Source organism: Musa acuminata, chromosome BXJ1-1, assembly GCF_036884655.1.
Source record: "Musa acuminata AAA Group cultivar baxijiao chromosome BXJ1-1, Cavendish_Baxijiao_AAA, whole genome shotgun sequence".
NCBI classification, from domain to species: domain Eukaryota; kingdom Viridiplantae; phylum Streptophyta; class Magnoliopsida; order Zingiberales; family Musaceae; genus Musa; species Musa acuminata.
This window is the reverse complement of record NC_088327.1, coordinates 14819866-14842604: the sequence shown is the minus strand read 5'-3', so window position 1 is coordinate 14842604 and position 22739 is coordinate 14819866. Positions and strand designations below refer to the sequence as shown.

General features: G+C 39.1%; 2 protein-coding genes across 2 annotated transcripts in view; one reads left to right on the top strand and one right to left on the bottom strand.

Annotated features, from left to right (window-relative positions):
* Positions 1 to 7013: 7013 nt before the first annotated feature.
* Positions 7014 to 13095, bottom strand: LOC135675854 (F-box/kelch-repeat protein At1g51550-like). The gene is made up of 2 exons (XM_065186448.1): positions 12363 to 13095; positions 7014 to 9298 (listed from the first exon to the last, which is right to left on the bottom strand). The coding sequence occupies exons 1-2, from the start codon at positions 12880 to 12882 to the stop codon at positions 8343 to 8345; spliced, it is 1476 nt and encodes a 491-aa protein (XP_065042520.1). The 5' UTR covers positions 12883 to 13095; the 3' UTR covers positions 7014 to 8342.
* Positions 13096 to 16029: 2934 nt separating this feature from the next.
* Positions 16030 to 22739, top strand: part of LOC103995944 (DNA ligase 4) — a 32489-nt gene continuing 25779 nt past the window's right edge. Inside the window, exons 1-5 of the mRNA XM_009416714.3 lie at positions 16030 to 16574; positions 17918 to 18009; positions 18506 to 18591; positions 18661 to 18797; positions 21066 to 21140. Coding sequence (XP_009414989.2) covers positions 16239 to 16574; positions 17918 to 18009; positions 18506 to 18591; positions 18661 to 18797; positions 21066 to 21140 — 726 coding nt within the window. The 5' untranslated portion in view covers positions 16030 to 16238. The remainder of the gene's footprint in view (positions 16575 to 17917; positions 18010 to 18505; positions 18592 to 18660; positions 18798 to 21065; positions 21141 to 22739) is intronic.

The window sequence follows — 22739 nt, the reverse complement described above, 5'->3', positions numbered from 1 at the left end:
CAAGGAACACTGCTCTCTTAGCTACAAAGTCCTTTTGGTCCTCGAGATGATAGAAATAATACCCACAAGTTTCCTTGGGATATCTCACAAATTTGCATCGCTCTATCCTTGATTCTAACTTATCGGGGTTGTATCTTTTAACGTGGGTAGAGCATCCCCAAATCTTAACAACCTTAAGATCAAGCTTCTTCCCTTTCTATATCTCATATGGTGTAGACACTAACGACTTAGTTGGAACTCTGTTCAGAAGGTAAGCTGCGGTTTCTAGGGTATATCCCCAGAATGAGATGAGTAGGTCAGCGAAACTCATCATGGACCGTACCATGTCTAATAGCGTACGATTTCTCCTTTCAAAAACACCATTGAGCTGAGGTGTATAAGGAGGTGTCCATTGGGATAATATCCCATGGTCCTTGAGGAACTGAATAAAGTCTGTACTTAAGTACTCACCTCCTCGATCTGATCGAAGAGTTTTAATACTCTTTCCAGTCTAGTTCTTCACCTCATTCTTATACTCTCTGAATTTCTCAAAGGCATCGGACTTGTACTTCATTAAGTACACATATCCATACCTTGAGAAATTATCAGTAAAGGTAATGAAGTAAGAGTAACCACCAATGGCATGAGTTGACATGGGTCTACATACATCACTATGTATGAGTTCCAACAGTTCAGTGGCTCTCTCTCCAGTTCTACTAAATAGAGAGTTGATCAGTTTTCCACGAAGGCAAGGCTCGCAAGTTGCATATGACACATAGTCGAATGGATCTAGATTTAGCAACTTTTGAATCCTTCTTTCATGGATGTGATTTAGCCTGCAATGCCATAGGTATGCACTGTTCATCTCATCTCGTTTCCTCTTAGACACATTTATATTCATGATATGTACCTAAAGCTTCATCAAGCTTTTGTTTCGCCCTTTCTGCAAGGTATTTCTTTGTAGTTCCTCTTCCAATGCCCATCTTTACCATAGTGGAAGCACTGGCCTTTGTCCTTTGCTGGGTCTTTCTTAGCAACCTTTGCTTTACCTGGTCTGCCCTTGCCCTTTCCCTTCTAAGGGACCTTTCTGCTTTCCTTTTCTTTCTAGTCTCACCAGTGTAGAGAACTGACTTCTCTTTCTTAATAGTACTCTCTACCTCCCTCAACATATTGAGGAGCTCTGGGAGAGTCACATCAAACTTGTTCATATCAAAATTTATTATGAACTATAAAAAAGAATCTGGTAGGGACTGAAGCACAATGTTCATACACAAGTTATCCTCTAGGACCATTCCTAGACCTGTGAGTTTCTCTATCCACTCAATCATTTTTAGGACATGGTTTTAAACCGGTTTCTCCTCAGTCATCCTAGCGCGGAAGAGGCTCTTGGATATCTCATATCGCCGAGTCTTTCCCTGTTCCTCAAACAATTTACAGACATGTAGGAGAATGGATCTGGTATCCATCTTTTCATGTTGTCTCTGTAACTCAGGAGTCATAGAGCCCAACATATAGCACTGAGCAAGAGTGGAGTCATCAATGTACTTCATGTAGCGAGCAATCTCATCCTCGCTTGCCCCTTCTTCGGGCGTAGGCATCACTGTATCAAAGACGTACACGATTTTCTCTACCATGAGAACAATTCTCAAGTTACGGAGCCAATCCGTATAATTTGGACCAGTGAGGTGGTTGACATCAAGTATGCCACGTAAGGGATTTGAAAGCGACATTTTCTGAAAATAAAGATGTAGTAGAAATGAATAACATGCAGATTTTGCAAGAAATAAACTATCAAGATATGAACTTCTATCTTAATATGCTCCCACTATTTTACTAACGAGTCACGTGACACCCTCAGCACGTGAAACGGAAGTCTCCGGCAGACTTTTAGTGGGGATCAGGATCCAATCAACGTCTTAGTGTAACATCGAGGGACTCGACCAATCACACTAAGCCTAAAAGGTAGGCAACTCTTGCCGATCACAACTCCTTGTGATTCCCGTCCTGTTCGGCCTTTGAATCACCATGGTCTCGAGGGACTTGACCAACCATGATGCTCGGTTAAGTCAACACCTTCGTTACAAGATGAGTCTGATTTGATGATATACCCTCGAGGGACTCGACCAAGCATACCATGTCCTCAGGTCACCGATGACATCTCTATGTCGTAAGCAAGATAACGAATCGCGATATAGGTGAGTCTCGAGGGACTTGACAAACTCAACCTACACCGGGAATCGGTTCCTACTTATAACAATGGAAGGCCACGTGGGTCAATCTAATTGCCTCACGTTTATCGACTTAATATTATCGAGAGAGATGTTTCTATGATTTGGTCTCCTAATATGACATGTCACACATATACATATTTAATATATATCTACATCGCATGCAAATATATATACATATCTAGTATGTGTATAAGCAATCACACCAGATGATCATGGACCACAACCTAATGTGATTAGGCCCGAGCCAGTAGGCCTAATCACTTACATTAAGATCTAACAGTGCATCTCCATGCCCTGTGATTGTCCATCTCGTCCTCGTCGGTTCCGTCGACATCTCGATGCATCTTCATGCATCGCGATCGTCCATCTCGTGGGTCCCGCTATCGCATCCACGCTCCCGCTACGTCTCCTCATGTGATTACAACTTAATCATAAGCACGCAGGCCCAACAATAAACGAGAAATATAATGAAGGCTCGCAGACCCCAATAATAATAATCACAAGTACACACATTACACGGTCCATGATCATCCGTCCACACATCATACATCACATGTATAAATAATCATCATCATGTAGGACTACTAGATAATAATAAAAATAATAATCAACTAAACTTTTTAATTAATTAGTATTTTATGAAATCAGGGACATATAGGGAATTTCTTAATTCCTAAGGGTATTTTCGTAATTTAGACAAAAGACAGAAATTAGAATTTCTCAAATTTCGAGGGACAAAACTGTCTTTTGCCCAAAAAAACCCTAATGCCCTCATCCTCCCCTGCTGTTGCTGTTGCCGCCAAGGGCGCCACCTCCGCCACCCCTACCGGCGGTGGGTTGTGCGGCGGAGGGCGGGGTTGTTGCCCTCGCCTACAGGCGGCACGCCCGCTGGCGGCGCTGCCCCTGCAGCTGGGCGCCGTCGCCTCCGCGGGCGGGTGCCCCTGTGGGCGTCGTCCCCTCCGCCGGCGGTTCTGCCCGCGAGGCAGCGCCCGCGGGAGCAGCGGCCACAAGCGTCGCTGCCCTGCGGCGCGTGGTGCCGCTGCCCTTGCGGTTGCTGCTGCAGGCTGCCTGCCTACACGCAGATGGCAGTGCTGCCATCTACGAGGGCAGCAACAGTTGCTGCCCTTTTCCACTTTTGTGTCAATGATTTTGACGTCAAAAGCTTCTCCAAAACACAACACTGTTGCTGCCCTTTTCCGCTTTTGCGTCAACGATTTTGACGTCAAAAGCTTCTCCAAAACACAACACACGCAATTTAAAACTAATCTATTGCACGAACAAACCCTAATGGATCCTCGCCTAGTGGGTATTGGATCTGCATCCAATAACCCAAGCCTTCTGGATTAGTGGATCTCTATCCAATAATCTCTCATGGGCTCTAATTGGATCTCGTCCATGGGATCCAATAATTCAGGGGCTTATTGGATATCCAATAAGATAAGGGCTCCGTCGAATATCTCATATCCGAACCTCTACTCATCGCAATGCCTATCATATATGTGTGACCCTCTAGGCCCAATATCGAGCTGACCGTGAGTCATATCTGTCAGAACTCCTTCTAACTCAGTGAATTATTATCTCTGTAATAATTCACTTGACTCATCGACTATGGACGTACTAGGCCACTACGCCGTAGTCCCTAAACGATTCAGGGGAATCTAATCCATTGGACCTATCTGTCCTCAGTTACCGTGTACCTATAATCTCTCATCCATCTAATATCCCAAAGACCGTATATCGAGCATGGTGCTGTTAGACCCATGCGATTCTTACTTGAGTCTCGCTCTAATCGGATTCTCCTGGAGAACTCTCTCTCTCAACCCGAATGACCCTGGCCAGGGATTTGTCTGAGCAAGAACACATGAGATATTCCTCTCATGACGCCGAGAGTGGATGATCCTCTATCGACACTCAATAGCCCTCGTAAGGTCGACTACCACTCCCAATGACCAGTTATACTAGATCTGAGACAATCAAACCTATAAGTCTGGTATCAAAGAGTGGAGCACTCATACAGGACATCCTTGGTGTCTCAAGTCTAAGGACCAGATATACCACTAGGACTACGGAATCGCTGTATGACAATAAGGCATCATCAACCATCTAGCATTCCGTAAGTGAATCAATCAGTGAACTCATTCCAATGAGCACCTGTACTGTATCCCTAGTGTCTCTACACGAGCAGCTATGAGACCAGCTACATCCATCATATGGACGGGTATACAGCACACCAGTTTGTCCGGTTATCACGATGTCCCTCTCGAGTAACCTATGACTGGGATTATTTAAGATATGTGTTTAAAGGCGAATCGATCTCATTTTCATGATCTCATCACGATCCGATTTCCATTGCACAAATCCAAGGACATCACAATATATATATATGCATATATGCAATAGTTATAAAGTGATATATGTCAAAATATAATAAGTAAAAAGATTCTGTATCAAGTCACACGTGCCATCACTCACGTGATTGACTTACTGGGCACCTATGACTAGCAATCTCCCACTTGACCTAAAGTCAATCACTAATGTGTCTGATCTCCATCAGACCCCTGTGACGCTCAAAGACAATCTGAGAGGTGGACTTAGAGGAGTGCTACAATGCCATAGAGGCAGATCTACTAATCACAAAGAAAGGAACGCAAATGCTAGATGACAAATAGTAGGGCTATGGACACTATAGCACCATGATGCCGTAAAGGTGAGACTTCCATGGTGTCATTGTTCTCTTACTTTCATGGAGGGAGGGTGTATGGTCGTGAACGGGGCTAAGGAGGTGCAAAATGCAAATACAAACTTCAAGTACAAAAATAAGATCCAAGGATAGAGGCTAGGGAACTTCGTAAGACCAGTATCGATGAGCTTCTCATCAAGATAGCCGAAAGTATGGGACTTTGGATTTATGCAGGAGTGCTCGACAAAGGAACAAAATAGACAGTACGTAGTACTGTACCTTTTCTACTTAGAGAAGTAAGCAATAAAAATGATGAAGAAGATGGTACAATCCCAAAGGTAATCAAAACTATTAGAGACTTGCTACAACTTGAGGTAGAATTTTACTTATTTTGGGGCAAAACTTCTTGCATTCTGATGGCAACGAGGAGATAAATTATAGTAGTTAACTCAATGTAATGAGTGTAAACACCTCGGGTCCTTTAGTATTGTGAGGAAAAAGTATGTGTAAACTAGTAACCAACTTGATACATGAAGTATAACCCTTGAGAAGGCGGGCAAGGCAAAGCCAAATAATCTTTACCCTATCAACTCTTAAGAAAATGAGCGAGTACTAAGTCGAAAATCTTTGCACATGCTCAAAGACCTTTTGAATAAACTTAGCAGAAGATAACAGTTGTCAAATCCTCACCAATGTTAATTGATTTCACTAAGAGTAGATTGTCCACTTCATTTTTTAACAGAATGTCAACTGAAAATGAAAGTGATGCGAAACTACTTAGAGGCAATAATTAAATAAAAGATGAATCAATGAGTAAATTTTATAGGGGAAAGACATAAAAAACTTCAAAATCTATAAGGCGATGCTCGTTAAAGCTCTAATAGGTATCCATCCAGTTTAAGCAATGCGAGATGTTTGAGAGACTGGTGTACAATAAGGAATATATTTTCTTTCATCTGAGAGATCCGTAGGACCCAACAAAGATCAGCACAACTCGATCGATAACACATCAAAATTAGAGTCTTTGGCAAGTTGAAACACGAATCAAAGTTTGACTGCTTAACAATAGTGTTAATGAGCAGTTGAGAGCTAAGAGACAAATTGCAATTGAAGTAGAAGATTAAAGATTCTATAAAGGCGAGGAGATACAACATCTGTAAATGCTTTAACGAGGATGTCAAAGGAATAAGTGGGGAAAAATGTCATGGACAAATCTATACCAAAAGTATTCAATATAATATTTGTATATATTCATATCTTTTGGTTTTGTTTATGCTTTGTACAACATTTAAAGATTTACAATAGACTTGACAATCCCATTTTGACTGACTTTTATGATCGTCTTGGTTTTGTAAATATAAATTATGTGAAATCGTGCAAAAATAAAACTATCAAAAATAAGCTAACCAAGCAATCATTTTCTAACTCCGTAGAGTGGTATGGAGTATCAACCCACATGGCACCCAAGATCTACCTAGATAGCACTTGGTTGGATGAGCCTTTGAGGTAATGTCTAGAATTGATTTGTTGTTTTGTAGCGGTGTAAGTGTCATATGTCTTTGTTTTGTTTTGTTAAGGACTTTTGATCACAACGTACCACATTAAACTCTTTGTCTATTCAAGATTTACGAAGTCTATATTTATAATTTGTATTACTTATCAAATGTTTACTGAAATATATGCTAGTGAGATCCAAAGTTCAAAGCTTTCTCTAATTTTTTTTTTAACCTTTAAGGTCCATAAAATGTTTAACGAAAGTTAATTCTTTAAGGATGGATATACAAGATAAACGTACAATTTAGGTAAAAAAATTTAAATCCATAAGAACCCAACATACCAGACTGTACCGGATATGAAATTGCAAACTTTAGCTAACGACTTATTTGCTGGTAAAGATACGGCTAAGAAAGCTGACTCGTGACTAATTCTATTTGCTAGTCTTTTACCGAAACACTTAACCTAAGTGTTTATTTTAAGCCTCAATTGAGATGGGCATTGTGCTATTTCTTTTGGTATAATATCAGACTGAATCCGTTGTTGAGATGACTATCTGAAAACAATGTGCTCAGTGCTTGCAGTCAACTGCCATGTCTTATCAGTACCGCAAATTAAGCACAACAATATGCCTTCTTGAAGCTTACTTGAGATGAGTCTTAGTTGCTGCCTTTAATTTGCATTCCCAGTGTCTTTTGAACATATATGCATCTCAAATGTGCAACAGCTGTACATCTTTTATTGATTGGCATACAATTCTCAGAATGCATTCTCCCATGTTCTTCTTGCTCTTGCAAACACAGTTGTATGAAGCTGGATGTTCTTATTCCTCCCTCGAGGGAAGGAAAGGGGCTTTAGAACTTATTCTAGTGAATCCTACAATAAGCTGGAGAAAGCCACAGCTGCACAGGATTGCTTTATATTTGGGAAGCAACAGATCTGCATCTAAGCAAGTTGATGTGGAGATTTGAGCATGGTAAAAAGAGAGGGACCTCACACTCAGAAGATTTGAGTCACCAACAGGATCGGTGTCATCACCGATCACTCTGTGACATTCCTTTCTGCTAAATATCATGGTGAATTGATCTGACACTGGTTGTAGCAGGACCATGTTGACATGCAATTTGTTGGTCCCCTTTCTTTGCCTGACCATGTCACATGAGAGAGTGCATGCATCCAGACAACACCGGTGTAGCTCCATGTCCATTATGCATTGAGCAAGATCCATGTCTGCAGGCATGGTTGGACCATCTTACCAGCGAATGATCCTAGATCAATCATTATATCATCTCTCTCTCTATCTCTCTGCATTCTTGGCCTTGTCATGAGATCCCTGGTCTCTTCAACCAGCTGCAGTCACAAGACAGAACAGCCTCCTCAGAGATTTCAAGCTTTGGTTGGCATGAATGAACAGTTCAAAAATGGCCTGTCAAGGACATGGAATAAGATCACTCTTTGTTCCCAAACAACCCATAGTGCTCACAGATTTTTCTCAAAGAAGGGACCAGAGGAATTGTCCTCTCCAGCACAAGACCTTCAGGCCTCTGGCCGTCAGAGATGAGCTCACAGCAAGATGAGGAATGTCTGTCCTGCCACAATCACTCTGATACAACTTGTCGGGCTCTTTGCTCCCCTCAAAATCTCATCATTACTGGGTAAAATTGCTCAAACTACAGTCTAAAGCAACTAGTTTCTACCTCTATATTTCTGGCTAGGTTCTTAGTAACTAATATATCTGAACTTCCTGAGAATTCATTCCCACCACATTCAGTAGCATCTGCAACCGATATACAACCTCAGTTGATGACAAATCATGATTCATACGATCTGATCCACTAATAAAATGACTTAACGGATACATTCTTACAAGGAGCTGGATTTCTGAACAGACTACCATTTGTCTATACAACATAGTGGATAGATCCTAGTAGTGGTTTGATACAGGAAGTCACACGTGCCTATAACTGAAGCACAAGCTTGACCTGATACAACTCCCCGTTAAAGCTCAGCCCATAGGCTTCAGCAGGATGTACAACACCATCGACCATACCACCAAAGACATACACATAATGTCCTGACCTGTCTGTGCAGACCCCATGGAAGGACCTGTACTGTGGGGAGTGACCTTCGATGCTTAGCCTCTTCCACAATTTTCTCGGTGTTTTCTTTGAACCTGCTGTTTGGAAACTTCGCAAGGCTCCTATGTCTAACACCCAGAAATCATCCTTCCGGTGCCTTTCTGAATCTTCACCACCATATATGAGAATCTTGTTTCCTAATATAAGTGTTGCCGAATGCCCGACTCGTGGAAGTGGCATTTCACTAGGTAAACCAGATAGCTTTAATTCCTTCCATTCAGGACCATCGCCACCAACGTCAAAGAGCCAGACATCATTAAGAACCTCATATCCCGAGCCCCTCCCACCAAAGAGAACCATGTATGTCCCACCAATCCATGTTAACGAGTGACCGGACCGTGGGGGAGGTGATGACTGAGCATTCATCACCTGGTGCCACCTACCAGATTTAAAGTCATCTGACAGATCTAGAATCCATGTATCATCAAATCTGAGGCCGTACGACCCGATCCCTCCATGTATCATCACCCTCTGGTCTCCAGCACAACATGCAGCATGGGCTCCTCGAGGGGGAGGAACCAGAGTACCCACATCCAGTAGCCTCCATGCAATTCTGAGATCAATTTGTCCTTCATAAAGAACCTCCCCAATCCATGTATCATTTAAACGCTCTCCATTATCGTTGATTCCACCAAACAGAACTAGAAACTTACTAAGGAGTGTGCATGTCTGTCCAAAACGCCCACTTGGAACACCAGAATTAACATGCTGCCAACATATCACTCTATTGTGTCCATTTCCAATGTATGCTACCCATGTATCATCAAGGTGGCGACCTAATAAAGAAGAGAAATATATCAACTGGAGGGAAGATTCCAGTACCAAAAATGAACATGCCCATGGAAATATTATTAAGCTAAAATTCAAGTTCACGAATAGCTAATATATACTTGAATGCTTATGAATCTGATAATTGCAAAAAATTACTTAGGCAATTAAAGGAATTGCCAATATAAACATGAATGTGAACACTAACTATTCTTGCAAAGTTGCAGTGGAAGCAGTAGTTCAATGTCCCTATTACCATGACTTCTTAAAATCTACGGTTCCTGATATTTTATGATTTTATCGACAATATACAGTATCCTGGAGCAGACAATAGTTCTACATTGCAAATAATTCAAAAGTTAATCAACTCTTCATTACCTCCATAAGAATCATATGGATCTACTAAGAAGCACTTTTTTTTCATATGCATAGCATCTTGTAGTAGAACCAGTTGAAATGTAAACTATGGCAATACTCCTACAAATAGTAACCAATAAGATCTTTAATGTAAGCAGAATGCGTTTTCAGAGAACAATCAGTTTCTAGTAAAAAGTCAAAATAATTTAGCAAAGGTTGTAGATATTTTATCCTCACTTTGTCATGCTTCCCAGAATTAGAAATGAGTTGATAAACACGATTGATATTAATTAAATATCAATTGCCACAAAGGTTCTATCAGACTTAGACTTAAATACGATTGCCAAAGGTTCTACCAGAGACAATTGCCAAAGCTTCAGACTTAAATATAATTGATATTAATTAATTTATAAGATCTATCAGATTGACAAAGTTGCAAGCAAGATACTGACCTGATTTTCTTGACAACTTTAAACAAGCACTAGAATAGCACAGTATGAACTTAAAAAGGTAAGCATTGCTACAGAGAATAACATTTTCATGCTGCTCAGATTAGACAAAGAAACTTTACAACATTAGCAAAAACATCAGATATTAGCCATGGAAGTTGCAAAGTAGTCATAACTTCTGATCACCAATGCCAAGAAATGGAATTTATAAGAAAGGACGAAATGAATAAAAGAAAGGGTGGTTCAAAATTCCAAAAACATTTCCACTGATATCACCAGAGACATTTTTAGCTACTACAAGAACGTTATCAGAGACATTTGTAAACATCAGGAGAGAATGAAATAGTTGACCCGATGAACTAAATAATGAAAAGTGCTTAAATTCCATCAGAACTTTCATTCTATAAGAGTCCATCAAAACTTCAATTTATTCCAAAACCACCATTTGTACTTTACTGCAGGTATATCATAAATGGCTGCTAGCTTTGTATCGAAGAAAGTACACAACTATGCAGTATGAATGCTAATACATTGACTTGTTATGATACAACATCAATTCAGCAAGTAATATATTTTCAATATATAACATAGTAACATACACAGATTTGACAGTTATTTATATGCTACAGTAGACAGTTGTAGCCCATCACAAATGATAGTTATCTGAAGAGTTTCCAATGTGCCCTAAATTTACTTGGCAAGTACCCTTTATATGATGTCCTATGAGTGTATGCAAAATGTTTTGAAGTATCTGTATCACAGGCAATCAACAAAGGACATCAAGTGATATATCTGAAGGAATGGTATTCCCTCTAGGACATGTAGAAGTCTATTTTGCTTGTTGGCTGACTGACATTTTCGTTTATACATCATCATAATCGTTCAGCCTCAGAATCAAATGTTTCTATGAGCTAAAGTACACATCTTGAATAAAAGATACTTTAATTGAGGCAAATGATAGCAAAAAGAATTAATAAATTGAAGCAAAGGCTTGCCTTTGTAGGCAAATATATTTTCTTGTTGTCATAGTCCATATAGCTTTTTCAAAAAAGTATTACCTATTTTGTCCACACTCTCTCTTCTCATTTAGATCTCCCTTAAACAAAAAGGATATATTTTCTGGTAAGAACAGCCCAATGGCAACTACATGAAGGCCAGTGAAGAAAGATATTCTGCATCTTTGTGAGTTTAAGAAGATTCTTCATTTGACTCCAATGCTGTGTATGAGGACAATATTCTGATAATGTCTGGAACAAGTACTTCAAAACTAGTGATAAATTTCTCCGTTATCATGTTTGGGTACAAAGAAAACCTTAAAGAAAGTAACTATTTTCACATGTAGATGTCAGATCAACAAACATAAAATAATTTCATGTTTCAGCAAATATGTAGCTGCAAAGAAATATTATCCTTATAAAAGAAAAAATATGCTCAATGAAACAGTTCAGCGGTGAAAAGTGGATACATCTGACCAAAGGAAGAGGTTGTAGTTTATTTCAGAATAACTGAAATACAAATGAGTGAGAAAGTAACAATCAAAGCAAGGTTGACTTCTTCAGATCTCTAAACTCTTGGAACTCTTTAATCAGCGGTTCTTGGTCCCTCATTGCAGCTCTTTTCATTAATAGTTATGCCGCCCTTCAAAGTAGATGACATATGGCAAGACCTACTCGTTCAAAGGCAAAATGAATTTGCCCATTTTCTGATACTACTAGTCTACAAAAAAATAACTACAAGGGATTGCAGCGCTACACTCAATTGATATTAACATTGAACGTGAATGGGAAAAAAAATGCTGGTTTGGAATTTCAAGTGAACACTTATAGAAGTCAAAGCAAATAATTAATTTCAAAATTTTCTTTTAGAAGCATAGTTTCAATACGTTGCACGGACTACAAGAATTATACAGATTTGGAGAGATATGCATCACTAGAAAGAACTAAAAGAGCCCAACTTCTCCTTCTCAAAATAGATAAGCAGCAAATGGCATGTTCTGGAAAGTCTTTGTCACTGATTGTTATCACACTTCTTCTTATGCACTGTACATGTACCAAAACAGAATTTCTCCAGACATAAAAAAAAGTAGGTAAGATTAGGCGGTAATAGACAAGAAACTGAACAAGATCCATAAGAACACGGCTGCAGCAATAAAAGTACCAACTCAACTATCCAATCAAACTATCCGCCTATCATTTGCACGCCCACTAAGAATCTAATTGCAAAGAGGAAAAAAGACAGGTTAAGCCGCTAGCGAAAAAGGGCTGACCTCCTTCGCATCCCCCGCCGAAGAGAACAAGCCAATCAGAGATGAAATTGAGGGAGTGAGAAGCCCTGGGATTCGGAAAGGCGCCACTTTTACTCGACAATCGGCGGCAAGAAAGGGAACTGGGCCGGGAAACTTGCGCGTAGAGCCGCTTCCAAGAAAGCCGCTGCCTTTCTTGCTGAGACAAGGAAGCGACGAGGGCGTCGACGCCGCCGCTGCCCCACTCCCTCCTGCAGATGGGTTCCCACACGGAGTCGGAGGAGGCCACGGATCTGAACCTTCTGCATGTCATGGAGAAGGAGAGGATGGACTCTACGGGGAGGAGGAGGAGGATAGAGATGATGTGATCACTGCCCATCTGGGTTATGCTGCTTGAAGAGTAGTTGGAAGGGGAATAAGAAGAGGAGGAGGAGGAGGAGGGAGAAACCGGGGGAGGGATCGAAGCCATGAGAGGGGCCTTCTTTAAGACCTTGGTCGGGGCGGGGAAGGCAGAGAGGTGCCCTGTTTCGGCCGTGGGTTTCATGGAGGTGTAGGAAGCAGCGAGGGCAGGCAGGTAATTTGGAGATTGGAGGGTGGTGGGTGATGGACGCTGTGACGAGAGAAGTATACTGCCGACGGACTCTTATGTACTCATGGGTTTAGTGGAGGCCGAGAGACTGGTGATGCAACTAGAAAGATAAGGAGCGAGAGAGAGAGAGAAAACAAGCTACAACTTTGGAGAGCTCTCAAATGGTGTGACGCGCGGAAGAAGACAACCAGGAAATTTTACGTGGCATGATCTGCTCATGAAACAGTGCAAAGATTTGGAGTGTGGCGTCCTCACCCTCATCTTAAAATCTTTGGTAATTTGTTGTCTTTTATGAATAAAGTATGTATATTGTCATAGTGAAGTCAATTTTTTAAGTTTATCCTTCTACAAATAAAAAGATTTATCTAATATTATATATATAATTAAAAAGATAAAATAGAATCAAAAGATGTTCAAAGATTCGAAATATGAAAGATTATAAAATATCATATTTAATAAATGTTTAATTTTGAAGTATCACCCTCGTATATTTTTGATGTTTTTAGTTGGAAAAACACAAATAGTACCTCAGATCTAGAAGCTTCTGCTTAAATATCAAGTTTGAGAATATATTCTGCGTCTCGATCCCGTAAGTATCATCTTAAAAGAATGCAGCATAAGCAGACTTTTCAATGGCTTTGTGAAGGGGTATCTTTTAGAGATAAGAGTTTGCGGTGGTGACTTTGTCCATTGATGATGCCACAACCTCTCGCGTTCGACCCATTTGTCTTCACTCACCTGCCTTTGTCATCGTTGTGCTGCTTCTCCGCATCTTCCGCTGCACCTCCTCCTCAACGTCGAACAGCCTTTCTTTCGTTTTCCGAAGGAAGATTTGGATGAGATTTAGGCTGAAAAGAAAGCCTTCTCGAGGAAGAGGAAGAGTGAAGAAGACTTCTGCAGAAAGTGATAATAATTAGATAACCATATTCCTATAGTTAATTGGTTTATCATTATTAAAGGATAATTAGATATTATTTTTATAATTAATTATGATTAATATCTCGATTTATATATTTTTAAAAATAATATTATGATCTTTATAGTTATAAAGATGAAACATTTAATCCGATTTTTTTTACGTCGTCCACATGCAAAAAAGAAATACTAATAAAAAATATATATATAATTTTATTATTTTTAAATTATTAAATTTATATCAACTTCTCATCTTAATCGATTTTTTTTATCTCCTCTTTCCGACTTACTTACCCTCTGCTCGTCGATCGCACCTACTTGATTGTCGTTGCATCTGTACCGCTCATCACCACCGCACTTGCATCGCTCGACCACTACCACTCGGTCGACATTTCTCTTGCACCACTCATTGCCACCACATCAGACCTAGCTCACTCATTGCACAATTGGACGCATTTGTTGTGGCATCGAAGTATATGAACTATTGCTAACGAAGATGGGAGAGGACCTATAACACCCCACTTAGTCCCACATCGGAAGTGGGCTACTCGTGGATGGAGTCACTCGTGGAAGTAGGAAAAGGCTACCCATGGATGGAGTCAGAGAACTCATTATGACGTGAAGTCACTATTAAGTTAAACCTATACTATACTAAGTTAAAGCTAATTGAGTGGGGGATAGTCTAACACCCCACTTAGTTTTATATCGGAAGTGGACAATGACTATGATTGGCTTATATGAGCTTGATGAGTGTACTATGTTAACTTCAGCTTAAGTATTTTGGTCCGTGGTTGAAGAACCAAAATGGGTCATAATAGAACCTTACTGCATACTTTCTACTAACAAATAAATAGTAGCCTGGTTAATGATGCATTTGTCTAATAATATAATAATAGATTTAATGTAATATTCGAAGTAAAATTAAGCATATTTATCAACTTGGTTGAAATATTCAATTCATATGTATATCAAAACAAAGGAGATTAAAAGGAGGATGGAGAGAGCTCTCGTCAACCATGGGGGTGGAAGACGATGAGCTGAGTACCGCGGGAGGAGAGGGAGAGGCAATTATCACAAGGGGACTGCTGTAGGCTCTAGTTGAGACGAAACAAGTTCCAACCGAGAAGGTGATCTCGAAGGTGAAGCCATCCCATCGTTGGACCTTGGCAGCGATAGAGCGATGCGCTACAGGAGTGATCTAAGGTAAGGCCATTTGCACTCTTTTTGCACATGATAACACGTGTGATTTTTTTCATCGATGAAATTAACGACGTAAGAAGAATTGGAATTAAATGTTTCACATTCATAAGTGTAGGGACCCCAATGCCACTTTTTAAAGTATAAGGACCGAAATACTACTAATAATAATTAACTATAAGAGATAATATACGATTATCCCTTATGATTACGGAACGATATATATGAAAAAAAATCGATGACGTCCTAATTAATCTGAGGTTATTTTGGTTCATATACATAAAAAGGATAAGGTGGTCATCGTAATATGTCTGAAGCTCTATCGAGGCTCGAGGTGAATACACTCACATGTTCGGAGGATGACTTATATGAAGATCAAGGTCAACGATAAGATTTATAGCCCAATCCCTTTGATGTTCAAATTAGTTTTGAGATGAATGAATGAAAATAGTAAAATAATATCAAATCTTGATTATCATACAAGAGCTAATCTTTTATATCAAGTAAAAAGAAAAAAATATCTATAATCACTCACTTTTGGATTAATATGTACGCATATCAAAGGAGTAATTTGATAAGCTTATAATAAATTTATATAAAAATTAATATATTTTTAATTTGATTGTAACTCAAGTATAACTTGGATGTAAAAGATCTGACCCAACCCAATCTAATTCGAAGGGATCTAACGTGAAAAAACTTAATTCGGAGAACTAAGTATCAACGAGACTTTTGAAAAAAAGGACATCGATAGTAAAAATTAAATATAATTTTTTTGATAAATTACTCATATTCCTTTGGTCATGATTTGTCTCGACAATACGTGTCATAATTCGATAAACAATATACAAATAATAAATTATTATTGTTAAATCTATAAGGCTATTAGTCGGTCTTGTATATATTCAATCAATTCGCACAATCCCCAAATCGTGGAAATCCCTAAACTCGAAGACATGTTGAAAGAACCATCTCGCCCTCATGTCCGTCAACTATCCGACGCTAAACCTATTCCCGCTGGATCGGCGCCCAGAAACTTCCGAGCACGCCACGTGGCACCAAGAAAACTATAAAGAACTCCTCTCTTTCTCTCTCCCTTCTTTCGTAAGAAGCCGTGGCGGTCTCCGCCCCAATTTAAAACCCATCGAGGAGGACAGCCAGTGGGCTCTCTTTAGTCGGGCTGCGAGTTTTCGATCGAGATGACGGATACGACGGTGAAGTTTGGGCTACTGGTAAGCATGTTCCAGGCGATGCTCCGTGACCGGACCGCCGCCAAGAAGCGGAAGCGGTTCCGGACGTTTTTGGACCGGGTCTACACCGGCCGCGAGTACTTCAGCGCCGTCCGCCTCATCCTTCCGGGCCTCGACCGCGAGCGCGGCACCTACGGCCTCAAGGAGTCCACCCTCGCCACTTGCGTCGTTGACGCCCTCGGCCTTGCCAAAGACTCCCCCGACGCCCTCCGCCTCGTCAATTGGCGGAAGGGCGGCGCCAGATCCGGTGCTAATGCCGGAAATTTCGCCCTCATTGCCGCCGAGGTGAGTTTCTCGTTACAAACCCTTTTCTGTGCAGTGCTTCGCATACCGTCCGCAAGAAATCTTGAATCATTTCGTGGCCTTTGTCCCAATGTGGCTGGGAAATATGGTCTAAATGGTTGCTTCACGAGCTACCTTCGTAGGATTATCCATTGCGCGCACATGGTCACTTGTCCTTTTTGCCAGTGTTTTCCTCCTCGTTTTAAACTGGTGTTCTTTGAACTGATTCTTGAAATCTTTAATGGTTCTTGAAATCTTTATTGGTTCTTGAAGTCTTTTAAGCGTGAAATTTCACCTGATGGTACTTTTCCCCCTTTTCCCTGGTTTAATCTGCATAAGAAAAGAAAAAAAGAATGAGAAATACGTTTCGAGCCGAAAGACTTCCTGTTGTTGATGAATAGTTTCAGTCACTCTATTTATTTAATGCATAGCTTCTATTACTTCATTCATCCACGTGTTAATTAGAGAAGAATATAAATTGGATATATTTTCTTTATAAGGTTATCTTGGTATATTTTCTTTATGTTCCTTTTTGTCATAAACAAAACATTTTTGCATCCATTTTTAGATTAATATTTTGTGGCGTATCTCTTGCCATCTAAAATCAAACTTTTGCATGTAGGCTAAGATTCTTGAATTGTAGGTGTAGTAAATGGCTTGCATTGAACCAAGTAACGTTATTTGGTCCCTCTCTGTGTGAACTATGCTCGACTCAACTGTCAAGAGTGCTTGACTGGAGTTGACTTGTTTATCCTTTTGCTGGCACCGGCTCCTTGCCTGATGAAATCAATATTGTTATATTACCATGCATAGGATGGGCCTCTCTTGACTTGTATATTTAAAGTTTGAAATGCTACTTTTTTGAATCTTAGTTCGTCCTCTTTAAAGCTACACTTTGCAAAACTTGTTACATTTTGCATAGAAAATGTTTTTATCATTTGATTAGTTCCCATTGATTACGGGTGGTACACTTATGAACTTTTCTCAGTCTTCAATTTTGATTGTTTTGGCAGTCCACAGAGTCCTAGTGCTCACAAATGTGGTAAGTCCAGTTAGGTTCAAGTATGGCCATGATTGTGTAGTGAGGGAATGGGTAGCCTGACATCAAGCAAACTTTTGTAAGTTAACCATCCTTGAATAATTTGCTTTCTGCAATGTACAACAAATTTCTGGTATAATTAATCAAACAGCGTGTTCTTCTGGAATAATTTTTGGTATCCTTTTTTTGTTTCACATTTCTATTTGTTGGTAGTGTATACCCTCCATATCCTATGAGCTTGTTGCCTTGTTGAAATTCTTCTCTTCATATCTGTATGCTTGCAAAAACTCCACTTTTTGTTGTTCAGGTGTTGCAACGTAGGCAGGGGATGGTTTCTGGCGGACTTACAATCAGGGAGCTTAACAATTTGCTTGATCAATTGGCATCAACAGAAAATAGGTACTTCATACATGGAAAATTAGGGTGCAAATATTCATGTACATAGAAAGACAGTTAGTTGAAAAGTCATTCATGCATTTTGCACTGGATTCAAAGAATAGTGCAAAGCTAGAACTGTGATCTATTTACTTGTTGATTTTAGTCATGTTGGATACTCCAATTTTGTATATATCCCTTGATGCCAATTTATTAGAAGAGAAAGTACGCTTGTTGGATGATAATCGGCCTCTCTTTCTGGTCACAACAGAATGTCATATATTTTTTTTGTCAACTGCGATAAGTTGATGAAGGCATCTGTTGCGTCACAGGTGGTCCTAGAACTCCATGTTGACCTACGATTCTTACTGCACCAAATTCCAATTTATATGTAACTTTCTTTAAGTATCTGCTGTCACCATATGAAACCTTTTATCTCCGGTCATTACTTTGTGTCTTCATGTTCTCAATCATTTTTTATTTGTTTTGCTTATCACATTCTTTAACCTTGTATCAACAGGGGGGAAAAGGCTGTGATTCTGTCAAGTCTCATCAAGAAAACAAATGCCTTGGAGATGAAGTGGATTTTGATGATCATCTTAAAAGGTACTTTACGGCAAGTTATTGCCTTTTCCCTCCACTGAAAGGAACTAATCATTTTAAAATTGTGTGTAGATTTAAAGCTGGGAATTAGTGAAAAGAGCATATTTCATGAATTTCATCCTGATGCTGAAGATTTGTTCAACGTCACCTGTGACCTTAAATTAGTATGTGAAAAGCTGAAAGATCACACTCAACGACAAAAGAAACAGGTTGTTTGAAGGTCATCTCATGTCTACATAATTAATGAATTAATATTTTTGCTTCAATTTTGGGTCTTTAAAATTTATTAGGATCCAGGAAATACTTGAACCCAGAAGTATGAGCTTGTCTATTATGTGTCATAGACTAGCCAGAACTCTTCAATGAGTATGCGATTACAGCTGGTAATGCTTTCTCTTAAGCGCAGAACCAAAATTTTCTAATTCTTTTTGAGGCCTTCTGTTAGGTAAATTCTAAAGGCTATGGCTATGTAATTGTGTATAGTCGTTATTTACTCAAACAAATGGTGTAGATGACAAAAGAGCTAGTGTAAAATCCATGGTTATGTCTAAGAAATTGTTATTTGTAAAATGGTTGATTATTACACAATCTGAATCTTTTGATTCTGCACTATGGAATCTAATCATGTTTACATGAATAACTATATGCTTCTGTAGTCAGCTTTAGGCATGACATGTTTATCAAACATATGTACTACTTGATGGACAATAAGATAATTTCTGTTTGGGACAGCAAAAGTAGTAGAATAATTCCTATCGAGAAACAAGGAAGATACCAATTTTTTTAAAGAGCATCAGGCTTATCTGGACAAGTGATTCTTGCTGCAATTTGATGTTGTTATCGTGTTATAACTGTACAACTATTTGAAGTTACATGATTGGAACATATTAACTCTGGTGCCTGCGTCTTGGTATATCCTTTCCACAATTTTGTTCAAAACCAACAGTGATGTGAAAGGTTGCTTTGGATAGCCGGCGGATGGCACAAGATTCTGCAAAAACAACTATAAATCTAGATGTTTTTAGAATAGGAATTGTTGCATAGTCCATACAATCTTGTAACCTTTCTGGTTGTCTGCTGCAAAGTACCTTTTTTTCATTGGTCATGTCATTTGGATCTGTTCGGGGGATCAGTATGGGAATCTGAAATTGCAGATGTTGGATATTGCTTGCAAAAGAAATTTGTGACACTGTATAAACTTTCTTCAGTAGTAGTAGGATTTATCATGTAGAGCAATCCAAGATTTTAAGTTTTTTTTTAAAGTTACTAGTTAGGTAGGAAACCACATGGCTACGGAAACTTTCATTCAGAGAGTAATCGCTACAAATACTTTTGTATCTCTTTGTGCTCTTCATGTCGTTGGAATCAGATTTTGACCATCAAACTGAACTTCTATCAAACCTCCCTTTTATTTTATCTTCTCTCCATTGTATTAGCTGAATGTTAGTGTCTCTGGCTCTGTGCTGGCCTACTCCAAATCAATCAATTTCTGTGCAGAGTCAAATAGGTTCTTGTATTCCTCTTTTTACCGGAAAGCTATTTGCAATCTATAACTACTAATTTGATTATGTCTCTGTGCTCTTTTATGGTCTACTAGGGCATGCATTTCATTTCATTTGTAGTGCCTATTATGGTTGGTATAATCAAGGATTGCGTTTAAATGGCATAGCGATGTGCCGATGCCTCTACCACAACACAATTCCTTGCCGTGCCCATCAGCATGCCTTTCGATTCTTGGTGTAGGCCATGATCTAACCTTTGACATAAGTCAACATGGAGCATGTCAACAAATTTCGGCATAGGCCATGATCTAACCTCTGACATAAGTCAAAATGTAGCATGTCAATGTCTTGGCATAGGCCATGATCTAACCTCTGATGTAAGTCGACATGTAGCATGTCAACAAGCAAGCCGCAGCTCGCAATCATGGGAGCTGTGGACTTTGGTACTTGGAGCTAATCATCTCCTAGCTGTTCTTTCTGAGTAGGATTAACAAAAGCGAGCTTAAGTAAGCCTTTCTGACATAGTTTATTCTGACATGTGGAAGCTCATGCTAATCAGCATGGTAATCCTTGAGTATGACAACCAAACATCATGGCTCTGGCAGAGAACTTCTGAACAGTTTCAAGTTTATATGTCACTACCAGTTTCATTCCTGAGGATTATGGCTGTTTAAGCTATGTTTCTTTCTGTATGATCTATGGTTGAAGTGACTTGAGAAGTCAATACATTAAACACTAAACATAGGGTACCTTGTGCTAATATTTTTTTACTTGTTTTGCACCACGTTTCCTAGAAAGTTGAGATACATGTGAGTCCATTGAGTTCAAATCTTTTCTAGAACTATTCAGAATAAGATGTCCTAGTTTACATGATCTGGGTGCTTCATCTTATTTTCTGTACCGATGTGGTTTCCTACCTAACTAGATCTTGAATTTGTTACTTGTTGACGATTGAAATTAATTGCCAATGGATAGGATATAGAAGTCGGAAAACCTGTTAGACCACAGTTGGCTATGAGAGTCGGTGATGCAACAACTGCCTGGAAGAAGGTACTCTTTTGCCTTAGCCTTGCAAAAGATGCTATAATCTCTCCCGTTTCTTGCCATTTTCTGTACTGATAATTTCATATCCAGTTCATCAGTTTGTTTGATGATGCATGCTACTATTCAGATGTTCGGGTGCAAGTTTCCTTGTCCAACGCATCTTTTGGTGGACAGTTTTTGTTGTATTTGCAGGATTTTTTGTTTCTTTATGTACAGGATCCAGGTGCCCCTTAAGGAAGACACACACACACATGCACAACAACAAACAAAAAAATGGCAAAGAAAAGAAGTGGTGATGCGTGTTAATTCCTATTTAGTATTTACACATAATACAAGACAGGAAGGTTCAATTAAGTACAGTTACAATAATGAATTTTTTTGATACAAGATGTTACTTATAACAGGAAATGTTCCTAGGTCTCCAGTTGAGTTTCTTTCCTTATGTAGCTATAACTGATATAATTACATCAAAGAACGAAATCAGGAGAAGCAGTTTCTCTGATGTGCAAGCTCTATCCAGCTGAGGAAAAATGTGGTTGGTGCTGAGATTATATAATTTGCTCCTTTATAATTAGGTCCTATGTTATTCTCAGATCGTGAGATCCTCCTCACTGCTTTTGTATATGCATATTAAGTATTCTGTTCTATTTCCTTGATCCTTTATCTGAATTCTATCATTGTGGTGCTTGTTGGTTTCTATCTTGCATTATTTTATAATGCCTTGTCTTTCTCCTGAGGTTCGTAAAGTTTCCATGCCATTGCAGCCATATTGGTATGTTAAGGTGATGACATTGTGTCTTACTGGATTCAAATTAATGATCATGTTATTATTAACGGTTTGTTCTGTTGTCCTTTTGCCTTTTTCTGGTTTCGAGATGGAATTATTTCGTCTAGTTTCGAGATGGAATTATTTCGTCTGTAGATCATATGATTTTCCATTTTCCATGTATATTTACCAAAAGATACAATTGATCTAAATTTTTTGATCCTTGATTATTGAACTTAAGCTGCAACCAGTGAGGGAAGCTTTCTGTGTGCAAATATACTTCTTTAGGATTTTGGCTAGTCTGTCTTTATCTTTGTTTGCCTTGATATTTAGCCTGGGAGATGGTTGTCAAATTTGTTAAATCTTCCATGGTACTTTTTGGATTGTCTGATGCTCGCTAGGCGACCATGTGGATGGATAAAAGATTATGGTGGCGGCGGTGATTGTAAACAAACAATTTTCTAGTCAATACATGTTTTTCCTTGATAACCAACATGCCTTCTCTGCATGGTTTCCAGCTTGTGTGTTTACGATATGTTGGAGAATGTTTATGTTGTGCCATGTCCTTGCCTCTTCAAGTCTTCATATGCATGCTGTGACCCTCGTTTAATTCTATTTTTGCATGACTCGCGTATATACTTTTGTGTATATTTTCATTTTTCTAAGCCTGTAGTTGAAAACGAGTGAATTTAAAACTGTCTATTTCTTATTCTAATAGGACAACTGTAAGCTTCCTTTTCTTATGTATGAAGATTGTTATAAGGTTTCAAAATTTATTAGTAAAATATTTGACTTAGTTAGACTCATTTTCTTTGATTAACTATACATGAATGGTTCTT

What these genes read in the sequence shown, in the direction of transcription:
- LOC135675854 (XM_065186448.1), bottom strand. Translation starts at nt 12,882, where the DNA reads ATGAAACCCACGGCCGAAACAGGGCACCTCTCTGCCTTCCCCGCCCCG. An exon ending in CGGCGGGGGATGCGAAGGAG is followed by an intron (nt 9,299 to 12,362) that starts GTCAGCCCTTTT and finishes CTTCTTTATTAG; the next exon opens with GTCGCCACCTTGATGATACA.